This window comes from Raphanus sativus, chromosome 4 (genome assembly GCF_000801105.2).
Source record: "Raphanus sativus cultivar WK10039 chromosome 4, ASM80110v3, whole genome shotgun sequence".
NCBI classification, from domain to species: Eukaryota; Viridiplantae; Streptophyta; class Magnoliopsida; order Brassicales; family Brassicaceae; genus Raphanus; species Raphanus sativus.
The window spans coordinates 35,577,807-35,591,859 of record NC_079514.1 but is presented as its reverse complement, the minus strand read 5'-3'; the positions used below and the strand labels follow the sequence as shown (position 1 = coordinate 35,591,859).

General features: G+C 31.1%; 1 protein-coding gene across 2 annotated transcripts; it reads right to left on the bottom strand.

Annotated features, from left to right (window-relative positions):
- Positions 1-3,866: 3,866 nt before the first annotated feature.
- On the bottom strand, positions 3,867-7,715 carry LOC108848502 (transcription factor LHW). 2 transcript variants are annotated; one of them, XM_057009049.1, is made up of 8 exons: positions 7,347-7,715; positions 7,096-7,265; positions 6,492-6,783; positions 5,403-6,362; positions 5,219-5,320; positions 4,994-5,131; positions 4,447-4,572; positions 3,867-4,357 (listed from the first exon to the last, which is right to left on the bottom strand). In XM_057009049.1, exons 2-8 carry the CDS (start codon positions 7,188-7,190, stop codon positions 4,196-4,198), a joined length of 1,875 nt encoding a protein of 624 aa, XP_056865029.1. In that variant the 5' UTR covers positions 7,191-7,265; positions 7,347-7,715; the 3' UTR covers positions 3,867-4,195. The 2 variants fall into 2 exon arrangements, with proteins under 2 accessions (XP_056865029.1, XP_056865030.1); XM_057009050.1 differs by having other exon boundaries at positions 7,372-7,715.
- Positions 7,716-14,053: the final 6,338 nt, after the last annotated feature.

Here is a 14,053-nt window from a genome sequence, read left to right as displayed (position 1 = left end):
ACATTTCCAACAACATATAAAAGTAGACTAATATATTTTAATGTCTTTTTCAAATATTTCTCTGTCTCTTACTTCAAGCATAAAAGAGGAAAACAAAAATATCATTTTTCCATAATATATTAAGAAACTGTACAAACAAGGATGGGCCTTGGTAACCAATATCTTCACATTAATTTGAGGCCTCTAATATATTTCAGGTTTGATTTGCCTCACTGGGTTAGCTCAACTTGTTGCAGCCTCTACTCTGTACCAAAAAATTAGAAAAAGTAAGATCAACCTTTTGAAAAATCAATCGAGGAATCTTAAATATCTTAAAATTTGGACTATAGCTTACTGAAACAAGCCTCAACTTTCTTCTCATCAAATTCTTTGCTAAACAAGAAAGAGAAAAAGTCGCAGAGAGGATGGCCACAAAATATCTTAATAGTTAATACAAAGACAATGATACTTGGGTTACATGTAGTAAAAGTAGATGAGTTATCTTTGAATAAAATCAAAAGGTACAAGCAGTCACATTCCAAAATTGTACTTATACCCAACTTCTTAGCAAATCTATTTGATATGTGATAATGGGATACAGAAGCACAAGTTGCTCCCAAAACTAAGAAGAGCACGCAATTTATACTCTATATTTTTAACATTCGCACCCAAAAAAGAAAAATTATACCCTATACTCCCTGTTCAAAAACGCGGCCGCCTAACCGTCTAGGCATCCGCCTGGGCGCTATTCGATGGGTGACCGCGGCGAGTTGGGCCAAATCGGTGAATCCAGGCGTTGACCTGCGTTTGACCGCCTAATCCCGCATTAACCGCCTAAGTTTTTTTTTTAAGCTGAAATACGATTGATTATTTTTACTCATTATTAACAGATTTGTATAATTATTGATTACTAAATAGTTACAATTAGTTATCTAACCCAAAACAAACACATATATACTACATTAGGGATTTTCTCGTATCAAACACGCCCAAATCTAAATGTTCGATAAATTGAAAGGAGATCGTTTTAAAAAATTATCTAAAAAATTATAATTATGTATAAGAACTTGTGTCATTATATTTAAAATTAACTAAACATATTATAAATATATTAAATTGTATTTAGAACTAGGCCCCGCGTAATCTCCGAGTACTCTCCGATTTTTCGGTAACTCGCTAGGCCCGGACTCGCCGCCCGACTAGCGCCTAGCGTAGTTTTGAACAGGGCTATACTTATTAGACCACCTTTCTTTAGTTCATGACTAAAACAAATCTTTATAGTAATCTTTATGCTTTAATCTTATTTTTAAACGCGAAAACGAAGACTGGAGATTTTGTATTTTATAACAAATCAGGAATCTTTTATAAAAGATAACAAAATAATTTATGAACTTAACAGCAAAATGTCATGGACTTTAACTTGGTTTCATGATTGTAGGAAGTGGCGCAATAGGATGACAAGGAAAATGCAAGCGCTGAGTCACCGCACTCACTAACAAGGAATCAAACTCCACTTTGTATAGTATCATTTTTCTTCCTCTTTGAGAAGTAGGGTCTTGATGAGTTTCGCCCTAAAATCAGACACTATAATTCTAAATTTATTTTTGATGTTTTTCCTACAGTTGCATCTCAGTGACCAAATAAAAACTTTATACAGTAGAACTTCTATAAATTAATACTCTATAAATTAATAATCTCTATAAATTAATAAATTTTGCCGGTCCCAAATTGGGCTAGTGTTAAATATAACACAAATCGATAAAATAATAAGATAATAATATTTTTAAAATTTCTATGTAAATATATAGTCCCTTTAAAATCATAAATTAATAATCTATCTATATATAATTTTTATATAAGTACAAGCTAAATATTATATTGTTGGTTTTATATTCACAATGAAAATTCTTTGTTTTTCTTAACATTTCAATATATTTTAATAATATTTGGTAAAATTATACCGAAAACCACTTAACAATTCTATGAAACATAAAAATATACAAAAAATAAGATAATAAAACAATATGAAAGTTAAATTTCTAAAATTTAAATAATGTACATACGGTAAAATAAAATATTTTATTTTTTTATAAATAAAAATATTTAAAAATAAAAAAAATCTAAATAAGGAAACTTTTGTAAATTAATATCTCTATAAATTAATAAAATTTCAAAGTCCCAACATTATTAATTTATAGAGGTTCTACTGTAAATGCATTTTCACGGTGGATATAACCGGGTGACTTTATGTAACGCCGCATCCGGTTAATGGGTTTCCAACACCTTTCTAGGGTGTGCAACTCCGATGCCACACTAGAACGTTTTCGTTAACATCATGATCCCTTCGCTCTTGACTAATTCTTTTCGTGGTTTCATCCCTTGTTCGACAACGTTTAATACTCGAAAAAAAGAAATTCAAGACTTGTCAACTATCCCTAAAGATTACAATTAATTGTTAAATTTCCTGTTATTTGTCCTCTTTACTTGGAGGATGTACGTATACGAAAAAGGTTTAGTATGTCATTCTTTCAATAAGCCTCCAGAAAACTCGTGACAAAAAAAAAAAGCCTCCAGAAAACAGAAATGCACTTAGATGATCGACGTTCATAACCAAACCATTTTATATTATTCACATCTATTATATTCTTAAGATTTTAGGTGTTCTATAGTACTCAAATGGCCTGCAACTTTGAACATATCCTTCGATTAAAGCTTATAGATCACTTCATCACTAGTTTTCTGTCAATAAAATTAAACATGAAGATGTTTTAGAAGGTGTTCATAAATTAGAAAGGTAATGAACACAACATGCATGCGAGTCCAAAAATATTGTCTTGTATTCGATATCTCAAACACGATATATGTTTTTTGTCGCAAGATAGAGAGGCGTTTTTAAGTTGACATTTATGAGTATATATGATTTTACCAATTAAACAATGTACATGAAATTATTTTTAAGATATTCGCCAGATAAATTTATAGTTTTTTTGAATTTGTTGCTATGTTATTCAATTGATGGTTATGTTTTACATCTGAAAAAGGTCTACAGTATTATAAAGATTATATATATCTAGCCTATAGCGTGTCTGTTGATAAAGTATTGGGAGCATATTTCAAAAGTGAGAAAGAAATTGAAGGGCTCAAAAAAATATAATGAAAATTTGTGAATCATAATGTCCTGTCGATTATCCCATCATAGGTAGTTTGCAGTGGAGAGAAGGCTAAAAGCAAGAGCAAAATAGTTCATGTACCTTTTGCAGCAAACTTTAGGTACCTCAAAAGGGTAAAAGCAGAAAGCAAAAACATATTGTAATAAAGAAACACAGTTTCAATTGTATTTGAGCTTAACTAGACTAATTTTGATCCACAAATGTGTATAACTCAATTATATATTGAAAAAAATGTAAGAATTAGGATGGGACTAAGACATCCATCACAGATTAGTGAAAAACAGTCTTTGAGGTTTAGTAAACTAGTTATTAATCCACAAATGCGTATGAACTCAAAAGATTTTAGAGAATGTAAGTTAGGAATGGAATAAGACATCCATTCACATATTAGTGAACCACAAGTACTTTAATTATAAGGCTGCTAATTAAAGTATTGTAACTACCTATATTAGCTTTTTCTCCCAATCTCACACTGCGTTTAAAAGAGTGAATTTCATTGAAAGTAGAGCCTCTGTTTATTTAATAACAAGCTAATAATATACTCCACATAATAGTTAGTAATCAAAGTAGCATAAAAGGTTACAAACTACATGTGAGGTTGTGTACTCATAAAGCTGTTGATGGACCGGTTCTTTTTACTGGCCTTGAAATTTGTGAAATCGTTCGAAGACTTATACCGGTAACTGCAAAAGTTTAGCTAACTATTGGTAGATGCTATTTACTAGAAAATTAACTAAAATTTACTTCCCACAACATGATTAATTCATTACATCATACTCCAGAGGACTAAAAGTAAAAAAAGAAAAGAAAAATCCACACAAATGAGGTTCAGTACAAAATAAAATTTGCAAAATTCCCAAAAGATAGAAAAAAATGTACAAACAAAAAGTATTTTTTAAAAAAATACTTAAAAATAACCAGCTCTATTTTCAGACCGACTTTAATTAGTCATAGCGAGCCTAAATTCTGGAGCGGTCCGCTCGAAACCTCTATATGAATTCAGCTTTAGCCAAACCGGTTTAACACCGGTATGGTCAATGATTGTGTTACATTGAACAGCCACCAGTAACCGGTAAGGTGTTGGTAAATGGCATTGTAGCTTTAATACCATCCAACATAGTCTCAGAGATTCCTCCACACTTGATCGTCTGCTCCAAAATATTCACTAGCTGCATGAATATCTCCATCCTCGTCACATCACGACTCGCCTACAACATCGGAAACATCATTTCTTAATCTCTAAACACTATCGTCTGTTGTCAACTAAACAAACTTTTAACTGGTGTTAATAATATACCTCAACAGTGAAGCGAGCCCAAATCTTGTTTATTCGAGTTTCAATGACACCCTTCAAGATCGTCATGCCTAAGCTTCTGATCCAATCAGCAATTTCTAGAAAGAATCCCCGTTGTTCGCATAACATCTGTAACAGACACACCCCCAAAAGTAAAGACAACTTGCAAACACAGTGGCCTTGGCCGTTTGGTTTTCAGTTCCATATTTTGATTTTGTTTTTCTATTCTAGAGATTTAGGAACAATTCGGTAACTTGCAACATTCGGGTTTGGTTTTGGTTCGGTTATTTCAGTTTCGGTTTGGATAGCAAAGCTAGGAGCCAGCTACCAATAAATTTTCCGGTTTTTCGGGTAATTTTGATAATAGGTAAAAATGTCGGATAATTCAGGTTTTTCAAGTTCAATATCAAGTAAGGTTTTTCTGGTAATTTTGATAATAGGTAAAAATGTCTGGATAATTCAGGTTTTTCAAGTTAAATATCAAGTAATTCGGGATGTTCGGATAAAAATATCAGGTAGTTCGAGCAAGGCAGGAGGTAGAAAATGTTACCTCAACTAGGAAAATGCGAGGAGGGTTTAGATCCTCTACTACTATAGGACACCTTAGAGACTTTGACCCTACTTCAAAAGCCCATGTTGCTCCTCCTCCTCCCACTCCTTCAAACGCACCTTCCTCTTTCATTATTATCTTACAGAAACACAAGAAGAAATCTCAGAACAAGAATCTAAGAGTGAAGAAAACGCAGAAGCTAAAAGACTATTCGTGGTGTGTTACCTTGGATTCCCCAGTTTCTTTCACCTTATCAGCATGCTTAGAGACGTTTTGCAAGAAGAGCATGTGTTTGATTGTACGTTCTAGTAGCGCATCTATGCTACACTGTTAAAACAAAAACCACATTTGTTAGTAATAATAATAATGTTTCTTAAGGTACGTTTTAAATATATATATTACTTTTTACCTTTGCACCGTTGGGTATGATTTCACGCAACTCCTTGACACGATCTTGGATCATCTGCCTATCTTTAGGCCTTGGTCTTGGATTCTCTCCCGGTTTAAGCCTTTTACGGTTATTATTAACCGGTTTTGTAGTTTCATTCTTGTTAACCATCATCCTTGGACTCTCCTCACGCTTTAAGCTGTGAGCTTGTTCAACCCAAGAACTGATCTGAGACCCGTAAACCACCGATGATGGCCCCACCACGTGTGTGATCCCTCGAGGGCTACTGTGAGATGGAGTGGTAACCGAGGAGTTATTACTAGCTTTGGTCATACTCGTTTTGCATGACTCGGAAGTTTCATCCGAGATCTGCTTCGTGGAGGAGGAGCAAGCACCAGAGACCACAGCGTCTAACAGATGATCCGTCCCCGAAAGCTCATAACCAAACTCGGAATCTTGAACGATCCTAAAGTCAGATAACTCCCTAGTGAGCACATCCGAAACTCCCCAACCTCTGTCCTTATCATCCAAACCCAACATACCAAACAAGTCGTCGCTTCGTTTGGAGCTAGAGTCTTCACGTGGGACTGCTGCATGTGCATCCACACTGTACATACAAGAGAAGCTTTGATTCAGCCACGCGTCGGGATTCGAAGGTGGTGGTAAGGTTATGTTCTGTGCATCATCGTCCACGTAGTTAAAAGAATCTTCTTCAAACGTTTCGGTGTTTCGAAGATCTGATGCTGATGATGATCCAGTAGAGTTGAAATGTGGTCTGCTGGATTCAGCTACGAAAGCTGAAGACTGGAGGACCTTGTGCCTTTGAGATGGCATTAACCCGGTGGACACCGGCACTCCGATAAAATCAGCGGCGGGTTCGTAAGTTGTCGTGTAGTTTTCGGATAAGAGAGCTCCTGGAACACATCCAAGCTGCAGGATAAGACCTTTGACGTCATTCACAAACCCCAAATTCTCCATGATCTGAACAAACATAAACATGAATCTCATTAAATAGCAAATAATAACACTATTTTCATTCAAAAAAATAATAATAATAATAATAATAATAACACTACAACTCTGAGACGATGGAGAAATAAAATAACTTACGGGCAGAGAAGAACCGAGCTGGACAACACCGTGAGGAACGACTGGAACAACCGCAACGGTGTGAATACCAGCGGAGAATTGGAGAAGCATCTCGTTGATGACTTCAGGTGGATGGAGATCGCGGTTGAAACTGTTGACTTGGATCCATTGATGATGTCCGGTGAATGCAGCTCGGCCGACTAAGCCTTCTCCGACCAAGATGATTCGGTTGTTCAACATCATCCTGTTTGTAAGCAGCTGAACATTCTCGTTCGAGGCGGTTTCGTTGTAGCATTCCTCCCAAATTAACAAGCTGATAGGACCAAAAGAAAAAAGAAAAAAAAGGAAAGAACACATCCAAGCAGGTAAGGACAAGGTGGATTTAGTTACTACTATTACAACACAACAGGACAAGAAACCAAATCTTAAAAGTCATGAAGTTGAAACTGATGGAGAGTTCATATAAAACAATAAAAGCCAAAAGACAAAGATATGGTTTTGTCAAGAACGCATCTATAAAAAAAAGATTCTTAAAGACAAGGGAGATCAAACCAAACACAAAACCCCAAGAGGATAAAATAGTTCCCGGTCGTCAATCCTCGAGATCTGAGTTGAAAGATGTTACCTTGAATTTTGGCAGCCGATTTTCCAGAAAACAGCATAAGACCATTGATTATTAACGCAAATAGAACTCAACGCTTCTCTTAGCAAAACACCCATAGCTTCCTTCCTTCTCTCTCTCTCTCACACTTTCTCAACTTAAAAAGAACTGATCTTCACTTTGCAAATTTCAAACTGCCCAGATAATTAAAAAAACCTTTTAACTATAATTAAATAAAAAAAGACAGAACTTATAAACGAAGAACACATCATTACATTCGGATGAACAAAAGAGACTAACTTCCACGGCAAGAACCTCGTCCAGCTTGTTTTGTTCGAAGTCCTCCACTTTGCTTCCTCTCAGGATCTAAGCTACTAGCGATCATACTCCCACATGCCATTTTTTCTCGTTAACAAAGAAAATAAAATAAAATAAAAGAAAATCTTGCTTCTAGCTTCTTCACAATATACTCCAAGCTTCGAGCTTTAGGATTCCAGTGATTCCAGCCATTGGGTTCAGCTTCAAGAAATGGGTGAAGAAAGTCTTTGATGAGTGAAAACAAAACAAAATCAGTGTGGAGTTATTTTTTCTTTGTTTGCTGCTTTATTGCCTTCTTCTGTGAATGGTAAAACTGAAAATGGGAGCAAAAATGAGTTATTAAAACAAAGAGGACGATGAATTCGAGAAAGGGTATAATGTTTTGTCAGTAATTACAAGATTGGTGCCACTGAGTGGGGTAGTCGAAGTCTTTTGTCCGTTTCCGATGGTGGTAGACGACGAATTATTTTAATTCTTTCTTTTTTATTTGTTTTTTATAAGGTAAATCCTAAAAGTTTGTTTAAAACAAAATAAATAAATAAACCAGAGAAAGAAAAAAGTGTACCTCTCAGAGAATCAAAAGGCGTTATTTTTTTTTTTACTTTAATCAAAAGACGTTATTTTAAAACATTTAATAGGCAAAACCTTAGAATGTAGGACGGGATTTGTGTACTTTGCATATTTTGTATAATGGTTGTTATTTTTTTAACATTAATCAAAAGACGTTATTTTAAAAAATTTAATAGGCAAAACCTCAGAATTTAGAACCGGATTTGTGTACTTTGCACATTTCGTATTTGATGGTTGGTTGGTTTAAAAAAAAAGATGATCTCGAAGAGAATTTTTCTGTTATCGCTTCTCACAATACCGTACATGGCCAACAATGAACTTGACAAGTTAAGCAGGTATCCCATATATTTTTGACTACTTATCTCAAATGTGCAATCTTAGAGTATCTGCATTGGTGAACCATTTTTGAGATTAATCTTTTTAATTTTTAATTATTAAAATTTTTCATTTTTTTCATTTTAAAAAAAAATAGATAAATCGTGGGCCGTCATGACACGTGAGGCCCACGGTACAGTGATGAACTTTAAGAGAGAGGAGGAGTTCACTAGGAAGAGTTTCGCGGGAGAAAGGTTTACCAGATCTTCTTATTTTAATATTTTTTTTCTTGGAAAATGTGTGATCACCTCTCATGATTCTTCAATGGAGATGTCCTTATAGAAACGTCCACAGAGATAGTATCTCCACATGAATATTGATAGTATTAACCAGGCCTTATGGCATGATGGTAAGTGACTTACAGCTGTGAATTCCGTCATATGTATTCGAATCCCGGTCAACGATTGATTAACATGGGGTGATCACCAGTTTCTTTGGATGTTTTCGGCGGGTTCTCTGGCAAGCAAAACCTAGATTTTTAGGATAGTTTTAAATGCTAGTTGGGAATTTTTTGAAGAATCCGGATATCAAGATTATAAAAAAAAAATATTAATAGTATTAAATTAAAGTCTTTTAACTTTTTGAAAACGCAGTAAAAATTTATCAACTAAGAAACTTTGATGAATTTGATCAAATAAAAAAGAAACTTTAATAAATTTTTCACTTTGGCAATTTCTTTATCCAATATCAGTATGACTTATAAATAATTTATGTTGAAAATATTTATAATTTATTAATGGACTATCTTAATATCATACAACTACAAAAATCAAATGATCGAAATCTTTTTTGAGCAAAAAACATTATTAGTCTCTTATTATTTAATTATACAATTTATAAATTTATAAAAACAAGCTAAAATTAGTTACAAGATAAAACACACATTAGCTACATTAAAAATAATAAAATGAAATAATCATTTATTCTAATATTTTCTTATATTGTTTCATAAAAAAATCTCATAATGGAAAAAGAAAGCCACCACAAAAACTAATACATAGTTTTATTCATCGTAGTTATCACAATCTATCTATATTACTAATATAGACAATACAATTTTTTTTGGTCGAATAAATCACAATCTTTTTATGTGTCATTTTTAGTTGGAAAATGATTTCAAAAATAAAACTATTAATAAAATTATTAAGATTAACTAAAAAAATCATGCATTTAAAAACTATTTTGGTTAAATTTTTCCACTCACAAACAGTTTCCACTTTTAGTTATTTTTCTTGAACAGAAGTCCATTTCTTTAGCCCAGTTTAAATAATAAAACCAGTTAACATAATTTGTATTTATAAGTAGACTAAAAACATTAGAAACTAACATGTATTTATATAACTATCCATCTAAGTTTTAATAACAAAATTATCTTTTTTCTTTTGAAAATGCAATTTAAAGTCTAATTATTTTTAAAAAGCAAGTGCTAGCAAAATCTTTGTATTATTAATCATCGATAAAATATTTAAAAGATATAAAAAGTTAAAAGTATTTATAAGTTTCTTTGTCAATGTTTCCTATTGAATAACAAGTTATATGTTGACTAAAAAAAAGTTATATTATACAATCTTGGTCAAAGACCAACAATTGCAATATACCAAACAAAAAGACCAAAATGAATGTGGACATATCCTTGTTTCAAAAAAAAAAAAGAATGTGGACATATCCTCTTTTGATTGAAGATAAACCACATTTTAGATCAGTATTCTGAATGTAGAAACTTTTGAAATTAAATTAGTTACAGAAATATAAACTCTTCACTATTAAAAATAACGACTTTAGTAATTAGCTCAAGATTTTTTGTTTGTTCGATCAGAAGAGATTTTAAGAAGTCCTATTTTCACAAATGACATTTTGAAAGTACTACATAATTAACTTATCTGTATTTACTTGGATGGTACAAAAGTATAGGTGTTTCTCGTAAACCGCCGAGAGAGAATTCGTGGCTGTTGCTGTCTTGATGACGTCACCGATGACAATATTCACAGAAGTGACAGTGCCTTTTTACACTCAAGAGTGACCCCTAAGACAATTTAGAGGTCCAAACTACGTTCTCTCTGTTATTCATTTTTTCTTTTGAATACATTGTAGAAAGAAAAAAGCCAATAATGCAACAGTGTTTGAAATTATTATTTAATAATTCTCTTATTTAATTTATGTTTTTTAATCTGAAAACAGTCTTAACTAATAATTTTAAAACCAGATCGGAAGCTGGATGAAAAAAAATTTAGGTTACGATTTAATATGGTTCGATCGGATTAAAATTGATTTAATAATTTGTTCAATATATTTTAGTCTCTGTTTAAAAATTCGATCACCCTGGGCAGCTAATCGATGAGGAGGCGCTCCACGGTGTTGGTCGTGACGCTTTTGTCATAGTCAACCGATAAATTGACAGCAATAAATTTTTTATTTTTTGAGTTTTGAATGTTGAAAATTTGATGATTTATGACACATCTATATATTTAAGGTATAAATAACTTGAAGACACACCAAAATTTGGTGATTTATGTGAAAAAGTTATTGACGGCCATGGAAACAAACTTCAGAGTCGAAAATCCTAAAAGTGAGAAAAGATGAAATGAAAATGACAGTAGTAACATTTATTAAAAGTACAAAATAAAATAACGTATTGTTATGGATCAAACTTAGATAAGTAAACTTATAAACTAGACTCATTTTACCACTAGAATACTGAGAATACATGTCATTAGGCACATAAATCTATCTTATTAAAACAGAAACATTGTAACTTTTTCTAGGTAGATTTTTAAATTGGACCTACTATTAGATATGATATATTTTCTGATCCTATTAACTAACAATTAATGTTAGTAAATTATTTCCTTATTCTATGCTAACTTAATACCTTATATACATTCATTTGATCAGTTGGCCAATTTTCTTTCTATTCAAAAAAAATATTTTCTTTCCCAATTGATTTCATAACCAACATGCAGTCATGTTAAATTTGAGATTTCATAATCACCATCCAATAAGTCCATGCGATGATCACCATGCAATACATTACTCCTTAACCAATTAATTTTATACTAGGATAAAGACCTGCGCCTTGCGCAGGATGAATTTATACGAAAATTATTTAAGAAATATTGTATGAAAAAAAAAATTGTATTCTTAATCGAGTTAATAGTTTTGGTCCCTATTTTTTTTTTAAAAACCTTTTTTGTTAATTATATAATTTGTTTACTGATGAACTGATTCAATTTTAAAAAATATTTTAAGTCAATAAATCACTTATCTTATATGAACCTAACATTTATGCCAAAAATCTCAGACCTACTATTTGGTTATAATGAAATTATGTCAGCTCGGTTTTATATAATGATTTAGATATTTAAAATTTAATTATGATTTTAAGAAGTTTATGTTCACATACCAATCATATTTATCTTCGATATTTTTCTCTTTTTATGTCAGTTTCTCATTTTTTTTATTACTCGATATAAATATTGATTTTGGAATTTATTCTTATTTTGTTCTTTTGTTTGACCTGAGATTTAGAAATGTTTAAGATTTAAATTGTCAAAGAGATATATACTTAGGTTAAGATCTGCGTCTTGTGCAGAATAAATATTTTATGTTTATTACTTATTTTATGTTTTTCTGCATATCATGAAATAATAAAAAAATAATATATATTAAATAACTAAGAAATCAGTTATTATTATGTAATAAATTGGCGTGCACAGATAATTTAAACGATTACTATTGTTTGTTTACAATCATGGTAAATATATCAAAGTAATCAATTTTATCTATGTATATATATGTATAATTAAATTTAAATAATATTAACATAGATATATAGTATATTATTAATATGAATATTTATTAAATGAAGTTTCTACTCGTATAATTTTATGATTATTTGCATATTTTTGTAACAAAAGTATAGTTTAATAATCCTTTTTTTTAAAAAAAAGTTTAATAATCCTTGATGCTCAAGGTTTGTGTTACTGTCAAGCAGTAGATACACACATTAATATTATGAAGTAAATTTTGTACTAAATGATTCATAATTAGCGAACATATTAGGAACCTTGTACTTAGAAAAAAATATCTAATGAGGAGGCATGAAGATCGCATCATTATGATTTTTTAAAATTTGCCTGAAAAAATCAATGTTTTTGGGAACCAAATTTTGTCTTTAATAGATCATTCCTTTTACTGAATTCTCGAATAATTCAGATATAGGACAAATTAAATACATGATTGAAATTGCCGTTATGTGAGTTGACCTTCCACTACTTATTTTTTTTACATTAATACATCATTCCCTTTTGTGTAAAAAAAAAAGTTCGTGGATAAGCAAAAAGAATTTTACTGTAAAAATTCAAAAAAGTTTCTGAAGTATAGTGGGGTGAATAGGAATCAGTTAGAACACTTCAATTATATTAATAGCAATTCTAAATGATAAGTATCTTATATATGCGATTACTTTGATTGAGTTGGTATTTGGTGAACGATGAGTCTGTCATAGTGATCTCTGTATCAAGTTTTTTTTTTCTTTTTTGAAAAAAATCTCTGTATCAAGTTAATACATTTTCTTGAGTTTGTTTGTAAAACGCATGCCTTGAATTGTAAAAAAAAAACTAATTTTGAAAAGCCCATTATAAGTATTATTTTGGACATGAGTATTGTGTAAAGCAATGTTAATTATTTCGCAAGTGTTTGGTCACGGTGACGTGTAACTCTTCAAATAACACATGTATGATGTATATGCAATAGGTAAGACCAATGGCATTTTTTGTAAATATTCTAGTAATAAATGGGTTTTTAATTTAGGATTGTGAGAATGCATATTAAGCTGACACATCAACATAATGGCAGTTTTGTTAATAACTTACATATTTAAGGTTTATTATTAAAATTGCTTCTCTTTTAATAAGAAAGGGATAATAGTCGTACTATATGATATATTAATTCAAAGTGGATTCAAATCAAACTTATTAACCCATTACCTTTTAACCAATTCAAACATAATTATATATCGGATTACCGGGTTTACTAACTCGACGATCTAAATTTGGATTTAAAAATATTGATTCAGACGCAGTTTTTTAAATAGACAAAATTCTTACATATTAAATATTTGTAACATTGTTAACAAAATTTTGAATCATAAAACATTCCGCGCTTCCAAAGCGCGGGTCATGATCTAGTATATTATTAATACATATTAAATTTGTAATTTTTATAAAATGTTTAAAACTAGATTTTGATTAATCTCTGATTTATTGTTAACTATCTAGGTCCATGTCATCCACCCGACTAACTCCTAACGTAATTCCGAACAGAAATTTTAATACTATATAAATTTGTAAGTAAATTTAGTAAATATGATACATAATTAAAATATAACTAAGTATCATATATAAAATATTGTGAAATATAAACCATTTTTGTTTATTTAGTTGGTTTATGAATTTTTGATGGTTTAATAGTTTTTATTGAGTTCTATAGTTTTGAGATCCAGTTCGACTTTATGATCGGTCTACAGTCAAACTAGTTATTAGATCCAATTCGATTATATAATCTGTTCATGGTCGAACCTGATCTAACCATCAGATCGATCTGATTTTATTTAACAACATTGTAATAGATTGACTGGATAATTGATTGAAAGTTATATATGGGAAATTATGTTCATAACATTTTTTCTTTATTATGAAAACTTTCGAACAGAAAAAAAGTC

What these genes read in the sequence shown, in the direction of transcription:
- LOC108848502 (XM_057009049.1), bottom strand. Translation starts at nt 7,190, where the DNA reads ATGGGTGTTTTGCTAAGAGAAGCGTTGAGTTCTATTTGCGTTAATAAT. An exon ending in AGCTCGGTTCTTCTCTGCCC is followed by an intron (nt 6,363 to 6,491) that starts GTAAGTTATTTT and finishes ATGTTTGTTCAG; the next exon opens with ATCATGGAGAATTTGGGGTT. An exon ending in GGGCTCGCTTCACTGTTGAG is followed by an intron (nt 4,358 to 4,446) that starts GTATATTATTAA and finishes CCGATGTTGTAG; the next exon opens with GCGAGTCGTGATGTGACGAG.